The following is a 17,173-nucleotide window of genomic DNA, read 5'->3' on the forward strand; positions in this document are numbered from 1 at the left end:
ACTGGCCCTTGGATCCTCTTGTCTCCAGCTGCTTCCCTCACAGAGCTGGGGACAGACACACAGCCCGACCTCCCCACTGATGCCCACCTCCTGCTCCATGGGAACCAGGCTCCTCCTGCCCTCAGATGGAGGTTCAAAGGGACTATCAGAAAAGATTCCCATTGCTTCTCAGGATAACCTGAGGTACCAACAGTTAAAAAAACAACATACTGATTCTGTGAATATACAGAATCACAGAATGTCAGGGATTGGAAGGGACCTCGAAAGATCATCCAGTCCAATCTGCCTGCCGGAGCAGGAACACCCAGATGAGGTTACACAGGAAGGCATCCAGGTGGATTTTAAATGTCTGCAGAGAAGGAGACTCCACAACCTCCCTGGGCAGCCTGTTCCAGTGTCTGTCACCCTCACCGTGAAGAAGTTTCTTCTCATATTTAAGTGGAACCTCCTGTGTTCCAGTTTGTACCCACTGCCCCTTGTCCTATCATTGGTTGTCACCAAGAAGAGCCTGGCTCCATCCTCATGACACTCACCCTTTTATATATTTATAAACATTAATGAGGTCACCCCTCAGTCTTCTCCAAGCTAAAGAGCCCCAGATCCCTCAGCCTTTCTTCATAAGGGAGATGCTCCACTCCCTTAATCATCTTTGTTGCCCTACGCTGGACCCTCTCCAGCAGTTCCCTGTCCTTCCTGAACTGAGGGGCCCAGAACTGGACACAATATTCCAGATGTGGTCTCATTTACAAATGTGTTTAATTACAAATTGGTTTTGATAATCTATCTAGAACATTAGTACAATTAAAAAATTTGGAAGAATTTCTTTTCCTACAAAATTATAGACTCATAGAATGGTTTGGGTTGGAAAGGACCATACGTTCATCCAGTTCCAAACCCCCTGCCACAGGTGACACCTTCCTCTAGACCAGCTATGCAGTAACTGTTCTCATTGCCATGTGTTGCGAAACAATATTAACCAGATAGTCCATTCACAGGGACAGTTAAGCTCCAGAAACCCTTTAGCACACATGCAAACCAACACCTGGGGCTGCGCATCAGTGGCCACTGTACGTAACATGGAACCCTGCACAGCGCCCTGGCCCTTGTGCATTTTGTACCACAGCTCACGTCTGGCACCCAAAAGCACTTCTTAACTTGGCTCTGATTTGAGCTAAAGAACATACTTGGTATTATTACAATGTCTGCCACTGCTTGCCCAAACACACATAGTCCTCAGGTTTTTTGAATAGCATCAACTTCTACAGGATAAAGAGACAAGATTTAAGTATTTTAAGGTACTTTTATTTAATAAATAACTTCAGTAATAGCACTGTAAAAAGTGAACATCTGTTAAAATAAAAAGGCACTTAAAACAAGAATATGACTATGATGCAGTTTGAATGGTCAAAGGCAAATGTACATGGCGCATGTCAAGAATGGTGTGACTCACGTCACACGACAAACTATGCAATCTTAGCTACAGGGTAGAGGCAAATTTACAGCTAAGACTGCCCAAAACACAAGGAAAAAAAGAAAAAAAGCTTGTGTTGATACAAAAATATTACAAAACGAATCGCAACCAAATACGTTAAAAAGATTAGAAGGGTGACAAAGCACCAGGCTTTAAACCAGGAAACATTACAGAATGAAGACACAGTATGATGTAAGGCCCTTATGTGTTTTGAGGATGTCTCGGTAAGGTACTTCACGATACTGCCACCCAGGGCTTGAATTTACAAACAAAATCGAAGCAAGTTACCAGTCAGCAACTTTTTCAGTAATGGCACATGTTTTAAAGCTATTTTTTCCTTCTTAACATTCTTCTCAAACTCTTTCATTTTAATCATAACCTGGCAATAAACAACTTAAAAATTCAAAATAAGTATGCAGACAATTTTCAGTCTTTTACACTGCTCAGTTCCAACTTACTCCACTTACCATGTACTCAATCATATGTCTCGCAAGCAGAAGACCAATTAACCATCAGCTCCATGCTACATATTTAATTACATCTGCAAACTCAAGCCCTGATTTCCCTGTAAAGCTAAAAAGTGTAATACTAACTGGCTAGGCAGAGCCCTCGTGCCGATGGCTTTCACCGCGTCCCCCTGTCCCGCCGCAGCATCGCACCCTGCAGAAGACCCGGATTCACAGCACGGGAGTGGAAAAGGTCCAAAAGGCACCATGTGACCTCAGCTGACAAGGCTACACAGTCTCAAGTTTTGTTTTGTGTTTTTTGTCAGACCTCTGGTACTGATTACTTTCATTTGCAAAAAAAATAAAATAAAAACAAAACCAACATATTGTACATTTTCAAAACCTGCACAGGAAAACAAACCTATATGTAATGAATTAGTAAAATCACTGCAGTTTGCCCTAAATCTATCTTACTGTGACTACAAAAATTGCTATGCTGCATACAGTGTTGTGAAGTTATACAAGCAGTGTTCATTTTCCCTCGTATTTAGGATTGACCACAGTTGTCACTGCACTCTTGTAAATAGGATTTTCACCCTAGAAAAAGAAAAAAAAAAATAATTAACATTTAGAGGTGAAAAAAGCGCCGTGTTTGTGAGAAGTGTAAAAATCATCCTCAGAAATTAGCTTAAGAAATTACCCACTAATGTTTTGTTTGTACACACAAACAGCTAAAGTCAAACTAGTCTTCCCTCTAGCAACTCCAACACAGGCATGCTCAGCTACCAAAGCAGAGGGTTAGGGCACCATCCTGTTCGGTTCATAACACAGATTTCCTTCCAAGCGGTTGAACCTCCTCTGGTCATCTCAGGGCTGAGGCATCAGCTCAGGGCTCTGCAGTCCGTGGCATTTTTTACAGAATTGTAAATGTTGTTTGAAACCACGACAGCCCACAGACCACATTCAGCTATAGCAAACATTTGAATAGCTTAATAAAAGGCTTGTAGTATTTAGATAATACACATTCAATATTTATACTGAACATTAAGTGCTTGTTATCTCCTTTTATTCATGCAGGTTCCCCCACCACCCAAATGTACAAAATGCACAGTTAAAACTGAGAAACTGCTGTACTGGTGCAAATGCTGTAATAAAAACGTTATTTCTACTGATATGAGAAATGCTTACAGAACAACTGCTTACTTCTCTCTTGCTGAGATTCAAAGACCTCTAAATCAAGCCTTTTTAAAGCTTCCTTTGTTCCCAGGTTTCCTTTTATCTCAGTAAATCTTACTGCATTTATGGCATCCCTGCACACCTAAGATGAACAGCTTGAACTCAAGATTAATAGATAAATCTTAGTAGCAGAAAGGGCTACTGCTGGGACTCTGTCGATACAGCCTGGATCTGCTCCTGTCTCAGCCTGAATTTCAACGTAAATAAATGTTGTTTACCAAGATGAAGCTCCTCTGTACAAACACAAATAATTCCCGAGGAAATCCAGCACAGTGCAGATCTCCACCTGAGTGCAGCGCTGGCCAGAACCATGTCTGGCCTTCAGCAGCAGTGAGGGCATCTCTCTTTCTTTGAAGTTCCCCCCAATCTGAGATGGTCTGTATCACCATATTAATTAAATCCCACTGTATTAAATCACACAGCATTTAAAATATTTCAGGTAAAAACAGGTTCTCCTACAGTCAATTAAAGGAAATCCTCTCCCTAGACACATAAACAGCAGGTGTGTCTGTTTTTTTCAGGGTCACAAACCTGGAAAAAAACCCCCAAACAACTGGGAATACCCCAGGATGTGCCAAGAGGTGACAAGGCAAGAAACCAACCTGGTGTGATATTTTCATATCACAGCTCCTGGCAAGTTTGTTGTCTTCTGTTTGCAAGACCTGATACTGGGGAAGTAACTGCTCTATCCCAACAACAGCAGCTGTTGCTGAGGAAGAATATTGTGCTGGTGTCCTGCCTTTCTGTCATGGCCCCTTTCCCCGACAAAGGGTGTTTCTCCTTAAACCAGCTTCTCTACATGCAAAGAGCAATGAGGCACATCCAGTCCTGCCCGGACCCAGGACCCCAGCCTGGTCTCTGGAGTCCTGGGTTGCTGGGCAATGGCAGTCAGGGTTCTCTGGTCACCCCTCTCCAGATCCCAGTCCCTGTCGTCTGGTTTGAGGTGAAGGAGGAACTGGGTGTCCAGTGCTGGCTACGCTTCAAACTCATAGAGACAGCAACAGACCCTTCCAGCAGTTCCCAGGGCAACTCTGGCTTGATACAAAGTTTTATCTGCTACTGCTTTGGAAAAGGATGAGAAGTTCAATATACATATTTTTTTCTTATTAAATGATGGAAATACAGTGTTGTGGCTAGTTGCCCTAGCCAGACAAATTAATAAATGCAAAATTACACTCTGCACCACCCTCCCATTTTTAATAGAAAGCTTTGCAATAGTAAGAGGTAAGTTAAACTGGAAAAACATCCAGGGATGAGGGATTTAATCTGCAACTATAATATACCATTATGCCTCATAGTTCTTGGCAATGTATGCTATTTCCTTGGCAAGTTTTAATGGAGAATTCTTAAAAAAATAAACAGAAACTGGTAACATTTTTGTTGCAGAGAAAGTCTGTAAGCTTAATAGGCTGTACCATATGCAGAGTAGAAGATACTGCACAGCTTTTCAGTGGCATTACAATACTTGTTACACTGTGCTTTTAACCTTCAACATTTTACAAAACAGAGTAACCCCAGCACATACAGGGAGGTTTGTTTACATTTTCTCATTTGTAAAAGAGAGATAACATCTATCAGATAGTGTGGGAATTGGTCTAAAGGTTAGGACTAAAGCTTGGAAACACATTTTCTTTACGCCACTGCAGAGAATACACTGGTTTAAGCATGCAAAGTTAGGGAAAACACATTTGCCACATGCCCCTATAAATGAAAACACCATGCACACTTAAACTAAAATAAAAATCAACAAACAATAGCTATCTACAAGAGCAAGTGAAATACATTGAAAGACAGAGGTATTTTTAAAAAGTACCTTCAGCATAGAATAAAGAGCTATGTTCTTGCAACATTATTCACTTTCAACTAGAGGGTAACAGTTCAGTCTAGCGTTGCATAAAAACGAACCTGTTATACAGGATGGCTGTTTAACCTTCTCATGCCTTTCTTCTCCATGGACTTACTGTTTCAACAGTCACTTAAAATATCTTTATAGTGGGTTTAAGTCCTAATTCACTGCAAGAAACTGCACTCCAGAATATTTAAACTCATCCACATACATTGTTCAACAGCTGGTTCTTACTATTTTCAGCTCTTGTTAGTATCTATCATTATAACATAAAATGAGTCCTCTGTCCACCTGCAGATATGGCAGCTGCATCAGAGGATGAAGCAAAGGCCCAGGTTAAGGGCAACACAGATGACCGAGGGCATCACCCACCATGGCTGAAGGCTGGAGGACAGCAGCTGGCCTGACATTAATTACATACTTTGTTAATGGCACAACTCTACACCAGGTGGGCAGTGAGGACAGTAAAGCCTGACAGCAGCAAAGGGACACCAAGATGGCAGCTTTGCTGCAGGCCAAGGACAAATCAAACTTGCTTCAGCCCAGCTGGCTTGGGGACCAGCTGCAAGGACTCTGTGGTGACAAGTCACTTGCCACATCATCGACCGGGACACGTGGAGCATTTGGGCACCTGGTCCATGACAAGTTTTGTGTGTGTATGACCGCTGTGGGAGAGGGGAAGGGTCACACAAACTGCACACAGTTTAGTTTATTGCACATGTATAGATCAGGAGGGAACCTACTGCAGGGTCATTTTCTTGTAATGGGATTTCAGATGACTTTCTTGCCCTGGCAAGACAATTCTTTCCTCACCTAAATGAAAGGTTACTTCAAGAATGTAAAAAACCCAGAAAATCTTAGTGATAAGGGAAAGGAGAATGTTACTCTTTTATTTCTTGTGGGTCACCTATTGTACCAATACTGATCTCCTCTTTGGTGGCCAATAAAGCTGAAGCCACCTCCCTCTCTCCTCAAAGTTCTGGTATTTCTATGAATAACAAAAAAGATAAAGTAATTTTTTAAAAAACACACTCTTTCAAACTTCTAATCTTCATAGTGAGTGAAAAAAGGCAGAAGTCAATCCCCCATTCACACAGGGGAAGGATTTCTGCAAGAAGTATGTTTTGAAGACAAATGGCAGCACTGAGGACATTAGATCCTGAGAGAGTCATGGGGTGGAGAACAGGAGCACAGAATGAAGTTACACACCGTAAGGTTTGTTAGATGCTTGCCCTGCATGCAACAGAAGGTACACAATTAGCTGCATAGCAGAAGAGAAGGTAATAGAGACTTCACCGGAGAGATTATGTGAAATTTGAGAAAGGAACAAGAACTCCATTTCCTCCACAGAATAACTGAGAAGAAAAGTGGAAAGGAGGTGAATGTGGTCGGTGTGGCAAGCAAAATGAATGTTTTCACAATCAATTTTGGACACACTGGAAAGTGAAATGGTTGCAAAGTGAAAATGACAGTATATTTCAACAAGGAATGGCTCAAAATGCTGGACAAAGCGTTTGAAAATGTTGTCACAGTGAGGACAGGTAAGAGTTTAAACACTGTTAATTTCTGCTTTGTCCCCTAGTTTTTCCTTTACAAAATCTTTTGAGTGCAACACCAAAAAAGGGAGGCAGCAGACAGAACAAAATTAGAGATAAAGATCCTTTCCTTCCCCTGGACCCTGAAAAAAACCCTTGGATATTTAAAGGATGTGCTGCCTTCCCAAATTCATCACTGCCCTCCCTCTAATCTGACCTCTGTACTGCTCATCTCCCAACACTCTAGTGACACCCACTCCCCACCTAAAGCATTCAAAAAAGTGCAACCTCAAAGTCTACCAAAGATATCCGTCACTTCTGGTTTACTGACTTGCTCTGCTGGATACGGCTGTTTCTGAAGCCACCATTTCCAAACAGAGATGAGGTGTGCTGGGGAGCTTAGGAAGGACTAAGAAGCTGGGGGAAAAATGCATCTGCGGGGAGAGGAATGTTTCTTCTTATTATTATTTTCTATGTCAGCATCCAAACTGTCTGAGCTACATAGACCGCAATAGAAATAGGGATGGAGAAATTAAGATGCATATTTAATTATCAAATCACTAGAGCATTTGTATTGTACACTTTAAATACAAGCTAGTTCTATAGTAGGTTAATAAGACAAAGCAGTTAAAAAAAAAAAAAGAGTAATCTGTGAGGCTACTCTGAATGTTCCCAGAGTTATTCTAATAAAAACAGTGATATTTATAGAATGGGTTATCTGAGGAATATCTAAACTAGCTTTGCAAATGTATCAACTTCAAGCAAACTGACTGCTGATTTGAGGAGGTAGAAGACAAGCCCTCCCCTGGATGCCGTGTCTCACCACAATCCAAAGAGCTTCTTCAATCCTAACAGCTGTTCTATTACATATCCACACATTTATCCCTCTGCCATAAAATAAACGACCCCAAACCCAGAAAACTCTTGTAGAATAGTTTAAGCCAGTAGTGGTGGTATTAGTAAGTCAACAATCTTGCTGTCCAAACAAGTTAAAATTTTCAAGCTGCATTCTTTAAAACCCCAGAATCAAAGCAGCAGTAGATAAACTGAGCAAGACCCAAACTGCGATTAACCGACTGTGACACACAGTGAGCTTGAAGTGACATGCAAAGGAAAAAAGGAAGAAAATGAAAGAAGATACAAACTGAGACTTAGAGACCAGCTTTACGTCCATAGTTTGGATTCTTGAAATTGTTAATAGGGCTCTTGTATATTGGATTTTCTTGCTGAAGTAAAAGAAATGGTCAATAGCGAACAATTTGACAGGAAAAAAGAAAAGTAACATTCTCAACTATCACGGAAGAAAATCATGCTATATGTAAAGAAAAGTGTTAGTAATATTTTTTTTCTAACATAGAATTAATTTTCTTAAACAAAACCAAAAGACTTCCTAGAAGATTTTAAAAAATTACTCTCTCATTGAGGATATGTGGGTGTTGACTTGTGCAGAACTGCAGTGAAGGGTTTTGATCAGCAGATTCCTAAAATTTCCCAGGGGCAGTGACCCTACAGCCTATGAAAGTCTATAGACCATAGGCTTGTTTTTCTTGCATACTTTCCCATTGACAAGAGGTTGGGAAGATTTCAACAAAGCAGTAACAGCCATGGTTTTGTGACCAGTTATTGATATCTCCCAACTAAACCTGTACGAGGTCTCTTTCATAAGTGCAAAATCATCTTCTTCATTTTATACAACAGTGACTTTCATCTTCTAATAAGCATTTTAAAAATCAGTTGTAAAGTGTGGTACAACTGCAAACCCAAAAAATTCTGTCACCATCTCAATTTCCCTCAGAAATTTTATTTCAACTGAAGTTACTACAATACTTGCTTGTCTAAGCCAACAGGTACTTCTCAAAGAGAGCTGGGTTTGGGGCTTTGTTTTTTGTTGTTTGTTAGTGTTTGGTGGTTTTGTTTGTGGGATTTTTTTTTTTTTATTTTTTTCTAGTGGTAATACATAACATGTTTTAAAATTGGCTTAAAATAAGTATATTTCTGTTCCTCTATAGGCCAAAAGGCAGGAATATAATCTCAAATATTTAATGTACGTGAACAAAAATCTTCTGTTCTTCCTCAACTACTGCAGCTTTTATACAGATAAAAGCCTCTTGACTTACCGTATCCCACTTGGCATTCATCTTCTCCTTCTCGAATTTAGCAAATTCTCGTCTGTCATGAATGATCATTAGTAGTTTCCAAATCAGTAATAATGCAAGTCCAATAAGAACAATTCCAGCAACCACACCAGCTACAATGGGAATGATGTCAGGGCCGCTGGGGCATTCTACGGAACAAAGCAAGGGAAGCATAATTTTATAAAGTGTTAAAGCATCCAAATGTGCATTACCTTTAAAAATGTTATTTCGTACAAAGCCAATATTTTGAATATTGGACACATGCCAATACTATTTGCCCTTCAAATAATGGAAGTTTTGGAACGTGTGCAACGTGTAACATTCCAGTTTATTTTCATCCTTCCAATTTGTGTTTAATCTTAGCAACAGAACAATTCCTGTTCTGATGATAAAGTCTACGCACTGCTAACTGCTTAAGCTATTCAATTAGTAATTGTATTTTAAATATGTAAAAGCTCCAAGTCAAAGGTGGTGCTGGAGGAATAAACCAGCTAGAGCACAAATACAGATCAGCAAACAGACTCTATCAACAGCATTACAGAAAAAGTGTTCCTCATTTTACCTCAGCTGTTATTCCTAGTAGCCAATATATAGAGATAAGTAATAACTTTGCTTCTGAGACTGTTTTTCTATTTTTTTTTTTTTTTTTCAAGGATATCTCCTCATCTTGGGAATTGACCTCTACTGGAATAGAATTTTTAAAAAGGGGTACATCTTCTTTGGATAAAAATAAATCTCACTTGTTTTGAAAGTCCCCAATATGCTTGAAAAGAATAATACAGGCACAAAATGATTTAAGGTGACTGACATAGAAATAACCACCCTCCAAAATAAACCCCAGCTCTTCTACTAATACAAAATTCTCAGTAATCACAAACTGAACAAGAGCTTTTGCAGAGTTCAACCGCAGGAGTCGGAAGCAAAGAAATGCAACTCCTGTGCTGTCGATAGGAACGCTGCTTCCCCCGAACTGCAGACTCCTCATCTTGGAGCTGCCTCTGCAGGAGCGAGGGAAGTGGGAACGGACACGACAGGAATTCCCTGGAAACCAGTAAGGAAGAAATGTCTGCTCCACCCAATCCAGCTGTACTGAATGGAGCTTGTTCCTTCAGCAGTTGTATGGCACAAAACTTAAGGTGCCTCCTGGAGCATGAAGGCTCGATTCAGCTCTTAACTAAGATCACAGAAGTTTATACAAGAAACAAAGGTCAGACCCCAAAAGTGTAGTGCACGCATTGGCTTGTCCTAACAGAAGATAGGGCTCCAGGTCCTCCTCTGTAATTTTGACTACATGCTTAGAGAATTTAAAGCATTCTGAATGGAAGAGGTGTTTATTTCTAAAGACCACTAACCACTGATGTGTATTAAGTGCTGATCACCCAAATGATCAACTCCGAAAGTTCCTTGAGTAGAATACAGCACTTAACCTTTCAACACACAAGTAGGGTGTGTATTTTCTATCAGGCTTATAAAAATCAGGAGACCACCTGCTGCTAATGTACAAAACCAGAATTTTTGCACTGTTAGATGCAACATGCAGTGATGCAAACTAACAATACTTACGTTAAATAAATGGTAAATTACAGATTGAGCTATACAATTCTTCTCTCATTTTTTTTTTTGTATCAGAAGATTGATCAATTTACTATTAAAGATTAATCAAGTAACAGGCTTTTCAGACTTGAAGGTACCTCACTTAAGTAAAAGAAAAGGCTCCCAGAGTGAAATAATTTAAGGAGTTTCCTGCACAATACGTGTGTGTGTGTGTGTGTGTGTGTGTGTGTGTGTGTAAGATTGGTCCCAAATTATTAAACAAAAGGAAAAGAAAAAAGCAACAAAACCCCACAGACACCATTGTTTCTAACCTGTAGCACAAGCTCAGCCAAAAACATTGTCAAAAGTTGGATATCTAGGACTTGCTACAAGACAGGTAAAAGAAGCTTGCAAAATATAGCACGTGGAAATATAAATGCTTTAGCAAATGTACGTATCTGATTAACTTTGTTTTTAAAAAACAAACCCATTTCTGTCAGCCTAAGGATCTGAAAAGAACTAGATCTAGAGAGACTTATGTTTTTCTGAAGCAACTCAAGCTCCCAACATCCACAACTCTTGCTCAGGGAATAGGTACCCATTTCCAAAAGCACCTACCTCACACAGATCAACCAGGGTGACTTTGTAGCACACAACTGTGTGAATTAACAAGGATGAAGGGAGAGCAGGGAACACTCTGTTCATACCTGGGGTCTCCACCACGTGTACGTTGGCTTCGCCGTTTGAGTTGACAGAATACGTGAAGTAGAACCAGCAGTCGTCAACATCCTTCTCTTTGCAGTGAGACAGCGGATCGGGCTGTCCAGGCTGTGGCAGCTTGTCTCGACTTTCTACCAGCGTCATGTTGAAATGCATACATTCCTGAGAACATGTTTCCTTCTTTTCTCCCTTATCGAAAGCTCTGCACTGAACGCAGTCCCTGTGGAAGAACAAATTGGAAGCAATGCCTTTTAATACGCTCATGAAAGATTTCTAGCATTTAATCTGAAGAATTGTAAAAGAGAAAATGTGGAAAAAAACCTCAACAAATCCAACCATTTTGCCACAAGGCCAGGAAAAAAAATAAAGCAAGACACAGCTTTTTACCAGTCAGAATATTTATGTACCTTGTGATTAACAAAGTCCCCCTTTAATAAACTCTTCTTTCCCTGGGTGGCCCACAAGCTTCAAGGACAGAAAGGAAAAAAAAAATTAAAATGACCTAAATCTCTAAAAGGAAATAAGGTAAAAACATTTTCAATACCTCCACCTGGAAAACGAATACTCTCAGAGAAGGCAGTGTAGGAACAGAATATTTACAGTGAAACAGTATCTGAGAGACAGGTTAGAAAGAACAAACTGAGTGACAAGCTTTACAGTAGGATTTCACTCCAAATAACTCACTGACAGAAGCCAGCTGAGCAGGATTTTTATACTAAAAAGACTGTGCTGAAAGAAAACCTTAAAGTCATCTGCACAAAACCAGGACTTGGCCCAGCCACTAATCATAAACTTATTTCAAAGTTTCCATTCAGAAAATGCTTGGTTTCCACAAACCTGGATTTCCAAAGGCAGAGATAAAAATTCCATTGGCTCACACAAATCTAGGTTGAGTTTTGGACTGTCAGGATAGTTTGACTCTAACAAGAGTGTTTCAGAATAAAAGTTCTAAGCAAAAGGTTTAGCTGAAGTTTTAACTATTCTGGAAATGGCACCATATATATACATATAAATAAATAAATAAATTTATTTATTTATTTATTTATATATATATATATATATATATGTATTTTTGTTACAATAATTTTAAAAGGTCAAGATGATAGGACTTTACAGCCTATCACATTATATACCTGTGTTCTCCCCAGCTCTGTAGAAGGCTGGCTGTTGATAACTGTACATGAAACAGGGGAAAGCTGTCACCTGCCAAAGTCAATCTGAATGCTTAAAATGACTCAACATAATGTACACATTTCCATGTCTAACAAAAAATGGCAGGGAAAGAATTAAGAAATAATTTGCCTACCTGGAAGCAATCAAAATACCATATGAGTAATGTTTTGTTTGTAATTAGCAATTCTCACCCAACTTTTACTGTCTAAATGGATGATAAGACACAATGTCCCTGCATTTCAGGGTAAAATAAAGCACAGTATCAAAAGCCTCATATTAAAAATTCTGCGTGTGTAAATACCACAAACTCAAGTATATAGAAGCTGGGATTTGGTTTTCTAGGTACTTACTTGTGCTCTGCACAGACACCAAGGCAAGTCTGACACATTTCACATGTGGGGCCTTGGAATTTTGGATCTGTACAGTTACAGGTTCCACATTCGCAGGTTCCTCGTCCATTGCAGATCTGCCCATTAGACGCCATACACGGCAAGGTATCCAAAGAACAATCACATGCACTGCCAGTGAAGTTGGGGAAACACTCACACACTCTGCATTTGCAGATACCGTTTCCTGTGTGATGGAAAGATATCACAGTGAAATGAAGTCTAATATAAAACACAAAATTTGTGACCATAAGACAAACTTTCACCATCTGAGGATGGATACTGGGAAAAGAAAACACTGGTGGTGCGATAACGAATTTAGAGCTAGAAAATAAATTTTTAGCTCCTTGAAAAACTACTCACAGGCATTTAACCCCTTTTCCTATTCTACATTTGGATTCCTTTCATAAACAAAATAACAAGACTAGGAAATGCTGATGAAGAAGAGTATAATGTGATGGTCATGTCAGCTGGGTGGAGTGCACTACAGCACTGCTTCAGTTCACCATGTTGTACGTACGCAGGCGCACTGATCACTGCGGTCTTTCTATCACTACATACATTTATAAAGCAAGACCTAAAGAGATGAGGAATGCACAAACTTAGACTTTACAACACAGAAAAATGAAACACCTTCGGGTGTCTAGAACACCACCATTCAGCTACTGTACTTCTGATCTCATCCACCCAACCAAACTTTATGCTTCTTACACTCCTGACAGAGCAAACAAGACACCTGTATCTCCAAAGGGTGATCTGGGTGAAATGGAAAGATCTTTGGCTACACCCCTCCTCCTCCATTGAGAATAAAGCATTTAGGTCAATATTTATCTGTCACTGCATATTTTGGAACACCATCACCATTGCTCCTATTCCTTGTGGAGCTGGTGAGCAGTTGTGTGTCCTGAGCAAATCGGACAGATGATGCTCATAATTCAGTTAAAGCTTAGTGGCTTCTCTGTTTTATTTTTGTATCACATTCAAAACTGAGGCAGTAGTTACATTTCTACCAGATATTTCCATGTGAAAAACAGCCTAGGAAAGTTACAGGACAAAAATACATGCAGCAAAATAATTTAGACACTGCCTGCTAGAGGATTTTCTAATCTGCTTTTGATTTCAGGAATTAATTGCCATCAGTCTTGTTTCAAGGACGTAAGGTGTTTCTCTGTATCCTGAACATTCTAATCTTCTCTTACCTTTCAGAACAGTCTCAAGATAGCATCTCAATGGTACCTTGTCAAGCACAGAATCAAGCGCTCACTATTACAAGTAAGCTGAGTTCATTATCTCTTTTTATTGACACAGTGGTTACACTGAGCCAGTATAACATTATAGTCTCAGGCTAGTTGTCTCAGCATTTTTTACTGTAATACCTAAGAGTAATTCTGTAATAAACAGCAGAAGTCAAGTCCACTTTACATCCTTCCTGGAGCTGCGATTCAAGGAAGGTGACATGTTTTAACGTACTGTATGTCATCATCACAGAGAGCTGTTTTATTAATAGACATTTCCAATCACCAAATCTGTGGATATTCTCATCTCTGTTATCAAGCAGCTATGATCTATAAGCTCAGTATCACTGCTCTACAGGGTGGAGCTGACAGACTTGTAAAGAGCTGGCCAGTTTTGGCAGCAGAAAACTGTGAAGTAGTTTCTCACCTCCACAAATCAAACCATTTGATCGATCGCAGTTGAAGTTGTCACATTCACAGTATTTGCCAGAATACACTTCATTGGTGTTTTCTCTTTTCTTGCATACACATTGTCCACAAATGCATTCTCCATTGTTACTGCATATTTCTGTACTGTTCTCCCTCCTGCAGTAAGCATCCATATCCTCGCTATTTACTTCATCTGTACTACATTCACACAGTCTTCCTATACGTCCTTCATTACATCTGCAAGGTAAAAACAACACTGAAAATTATAAACTTAAAAGTCATACAATAAAAAGACCACAAAAATACCATAAAGAACAGGGGTAAAAGTGACCATTCTCTCAAGGAATATTCTGAATTAAACTTCAAATACGATTTCCAGCTGACATCTATGTAGGCATTCCTGCTGCAGCAAACTGGACTACATTGCTCCTCTGCTGATTACTTGTTCCAGATGAGAAACTACAAGTCGCCACCTCTAATTACATTGCCACAAAAATCACTATTAATCCCTCTCTCATGTGACACAACAATAATTATTTTTAAGCGACAGGAACTGTTCACTGTAGCTGCTGTCACCTTCCAATGAAAAGATTCCCCACAAACAGCAATTAGGCAGGAGAGCAGCTGATCTTCAGAGCTGCTGAGCTGAGATCTTCGGGGATCAGCACTTCTCATTGTCAAGGCTAAATTACGGATCAACAAGTGGAGGTCGTTCTTGTTTCCAGCAGTGACTGAGAAACCCTTATGGAGCATGGATCGGAGACAAGGGTTCCTCTCAGGAAACTGCTGCTGTTGCCAAAGCCCAAGGCTGCTCTTACTCACAGGTCTGTTCTCCGCCACCTGAAGTCCCAGGGATACCAGTGACAGTGATACCAACTTTAAGGAGCCTTTCTACACAAAGATGGGAAAATCAGTTCTCCTTATTTAAAGGGAACATCAAGAACTGACTGCAATATGGAGCAATGGAACATAAATACTGGATACAAAGTGGCTTATTCCTCAACTTGCAGAGCACTAAGCAGTTAAGGGGCCACATCTCAGTCTGTCAAAACACCTCGTGAACTACCACCACCAGCTTCACCAGGCAGATCTTAGAGGACTTTTGGTATAGGATGGACTAAAAGTGACATCAGTGTCTTTTGTTTTATTTTTAATAACTCACATATTAAACCATGAGGAATAAGAATTCTACATTTTATTTCAGTTACAAACTGGCTTAAAGAGAGAAGCCAGAGAGTGGTGGTCAATGGTGCGGAGTCCAGTTGGAGGCCAGTATCTAGTGGAGTGCCTCTGGGGTCAGTACTGGGGCCAATATTATTCAATATATTCATTAATGATTTAGACGAGGGAATTGAGTGTACTATCGGCAAGTTTGCTGATGACACTAAGCTGGGAGGAGTGGCTGACACGCCAGAAGGCTGTGCTGCCATCCAGCGGGACCTGGACAGGCTGGAGAGTTGGGCGGGGGATAACCTGATGGAATTTAACAAGGGAAAGTGTAGAGTCCTGCATCTGGGCAGGAACAACCCCAGGTTCCAGTATAGGTTGGGGCATGACCTATTAGAGAGCAGTGTAGGGGAAAGGGACCTGGGGGTCCTGGTGGACAACAGGATGACCGTGAGCCAGCACTGTGCCCTTGTGGCCAGGAAGGCCAATGGCATCCTGGGGTGTATTACAAGGGGGGTGGTCAGTAGATCGAGAGAGGTCCTCCTTCCCCTCTACTCCGCCCTGGTGAGACCCCATCTGGAATATTGTGTCCAGTTCTGGGCCTCTCAGTTCAAGAAGGACAGGGAACTGCTGGAGAGGGTCCAGCGTAGGGCAACAAAGATAATTAAGGGAGTGGAGCATCTCCCTTATGAAGAAAGGCTGAGGGAGCTGGGGCTCTTTAGTTTGGAGAAGAGGAGACTGAGGGGTGACCTTATTAATGTTTATAAATATATAAAGGGTGAGTGCCACGAGGATGGAGTCAGGCTCTTCTCAGTGGCAAACAATGATAGGACAAGGGGCAATGGGATCAAGCTGGAACACAAGAGGTTCCACTTAAATTTGAGAAAGAACTTCTTCTCAGTGAGGGTAACAGAGCACTGGAACAGGCTACCCAGGGAGGTTGTGGAGTCTCCTTCCCTGGAGACATTCAAAACCCGCCTGGACACATTCCTGTGCGACCTCACCTAGGCGTTCCTGCTCCAGCAGGGGGATTGGACTAGATGATCTTTTGAGGTCCTTTCCAATCCCAAACATACTGTGATACAGTTCATTGAGCAGGAACCAAAACTGTTTTATGAACGTCCTGGATCTTATTTTCCTAGAGATGATCTTAATTCCATTTGGCTCTTACCTTCTTATCTCAAAAGCTTACAAGAAGAACCAGTTTTCATTTTTGCTGTAGGTTTCTGGGGTGGAGGGGCTCAAACCTTGACTTACTAGGTTTATCTTCAATCAGTCAAAACTGAAACTCTAAGATTTTGTTCTGCTTTCATGGTGTGTAACTCCAGAAAATCCAGTATCATTTTACTAAATTTTCAAATATGTAGTAAGGAATATATGTGTAATCTAACTCCCGTGATGGGCAATAATGGATATTTCAAAGGCACAAGTACACAAAAACAAAATCAGATGTATGCTGAAAGATTTATAGATCCATGCAATTAGAAGAAACGTTGTAACGAGACCTCAAAAGGTTAGAAATAAAGCAGGAAAAAGAGACTGGGATGTCATGCAAAATAAAAGGTGGTTGTCTTATTATGACTTCTTGCTCCTTCCTGCTGTGAAAGAATTGGTCCTAATAAGGGTAGGAGATCCTATCTAAAGACTAGGAAGTTTTCGAATTTCTCAAAAATCAACAGACCTCACATTACAAGGATATAATTAGACTGAATACTTGCAAAAACATCAAAGTAATCCCATTCATTTTGTCCCATAATCCATAATTTTGCCATATTATATGGACCTCAAAATTAAATAACAAAACCCCCACAAAACACAAACCAGAAAAAGCAGTAAGACCTATATCCTTTAAAGGACTGTC

At 40.4% G+C, this 17,173-nt stretch overlaps 1 protein-coding gene across 3 annotated transcripts in view; it reads right to left on the reverse strand.

Moving 5' to 3' along the window:
• Positions 1-1,280: 1,280 nt before the first annotated feature.
• Positions 1,281-17,173, reverse strand: part of ITGB1 (integrin subunit beta 1) — a 46,145-nt gene continuing 30,252 nt past the window's right edge. For 2 of the 3 annotated variants that reach the window (XM_065829822.2, XM_071805298.1), the window contains exons 12-17: positions 14,144-14,382; positions 12,446-12,668; positions 10,910-11,142; positions 8,652-8,818; positions 7,680-7,760; positions 1,281-2,514 (exon numbers count right to left, since the gene is read on the reverse strand). In XM_065829822.2, coding sequence (XP_065685894.1) covers positions 7,686-7,760; positions 8,652-8,818; positions 10,910-11,142; positions 12,446-12,668; positions 14,144-14,382 — 937 coding nt within the window. In that variant the 3' untranslated portion in view covers positions 1,281-2,514; positions 7,680-7,685. The remainder of the gene's footprint in view (positions 2,515-7,679; positions 7,761-8,651; positions 8,819-10,909; positions 11,143-12,445; positions 12,669-14,143; positions 14,383-17,173) is intronic. The other variant, XM_065829821.2, reaches the window with a different exon arrangement.

Source organism: Patagioenas fasciata, chromosome 2 (genome assembly GCF_037038585.1).
Source record: "Patagioenas fasciata isolate bPatFas1 chromosome 2, bPatFas1.hap1, whole genome shotgun sequence".
In the NCBI taxonomy this organism is placed as follows: domain Eukaryota; kingdom Metazoa; phylum Chordata; class Aves; order Columbiformes; family Columbidae; genus Patagioenas; species Patagioenas fasciata.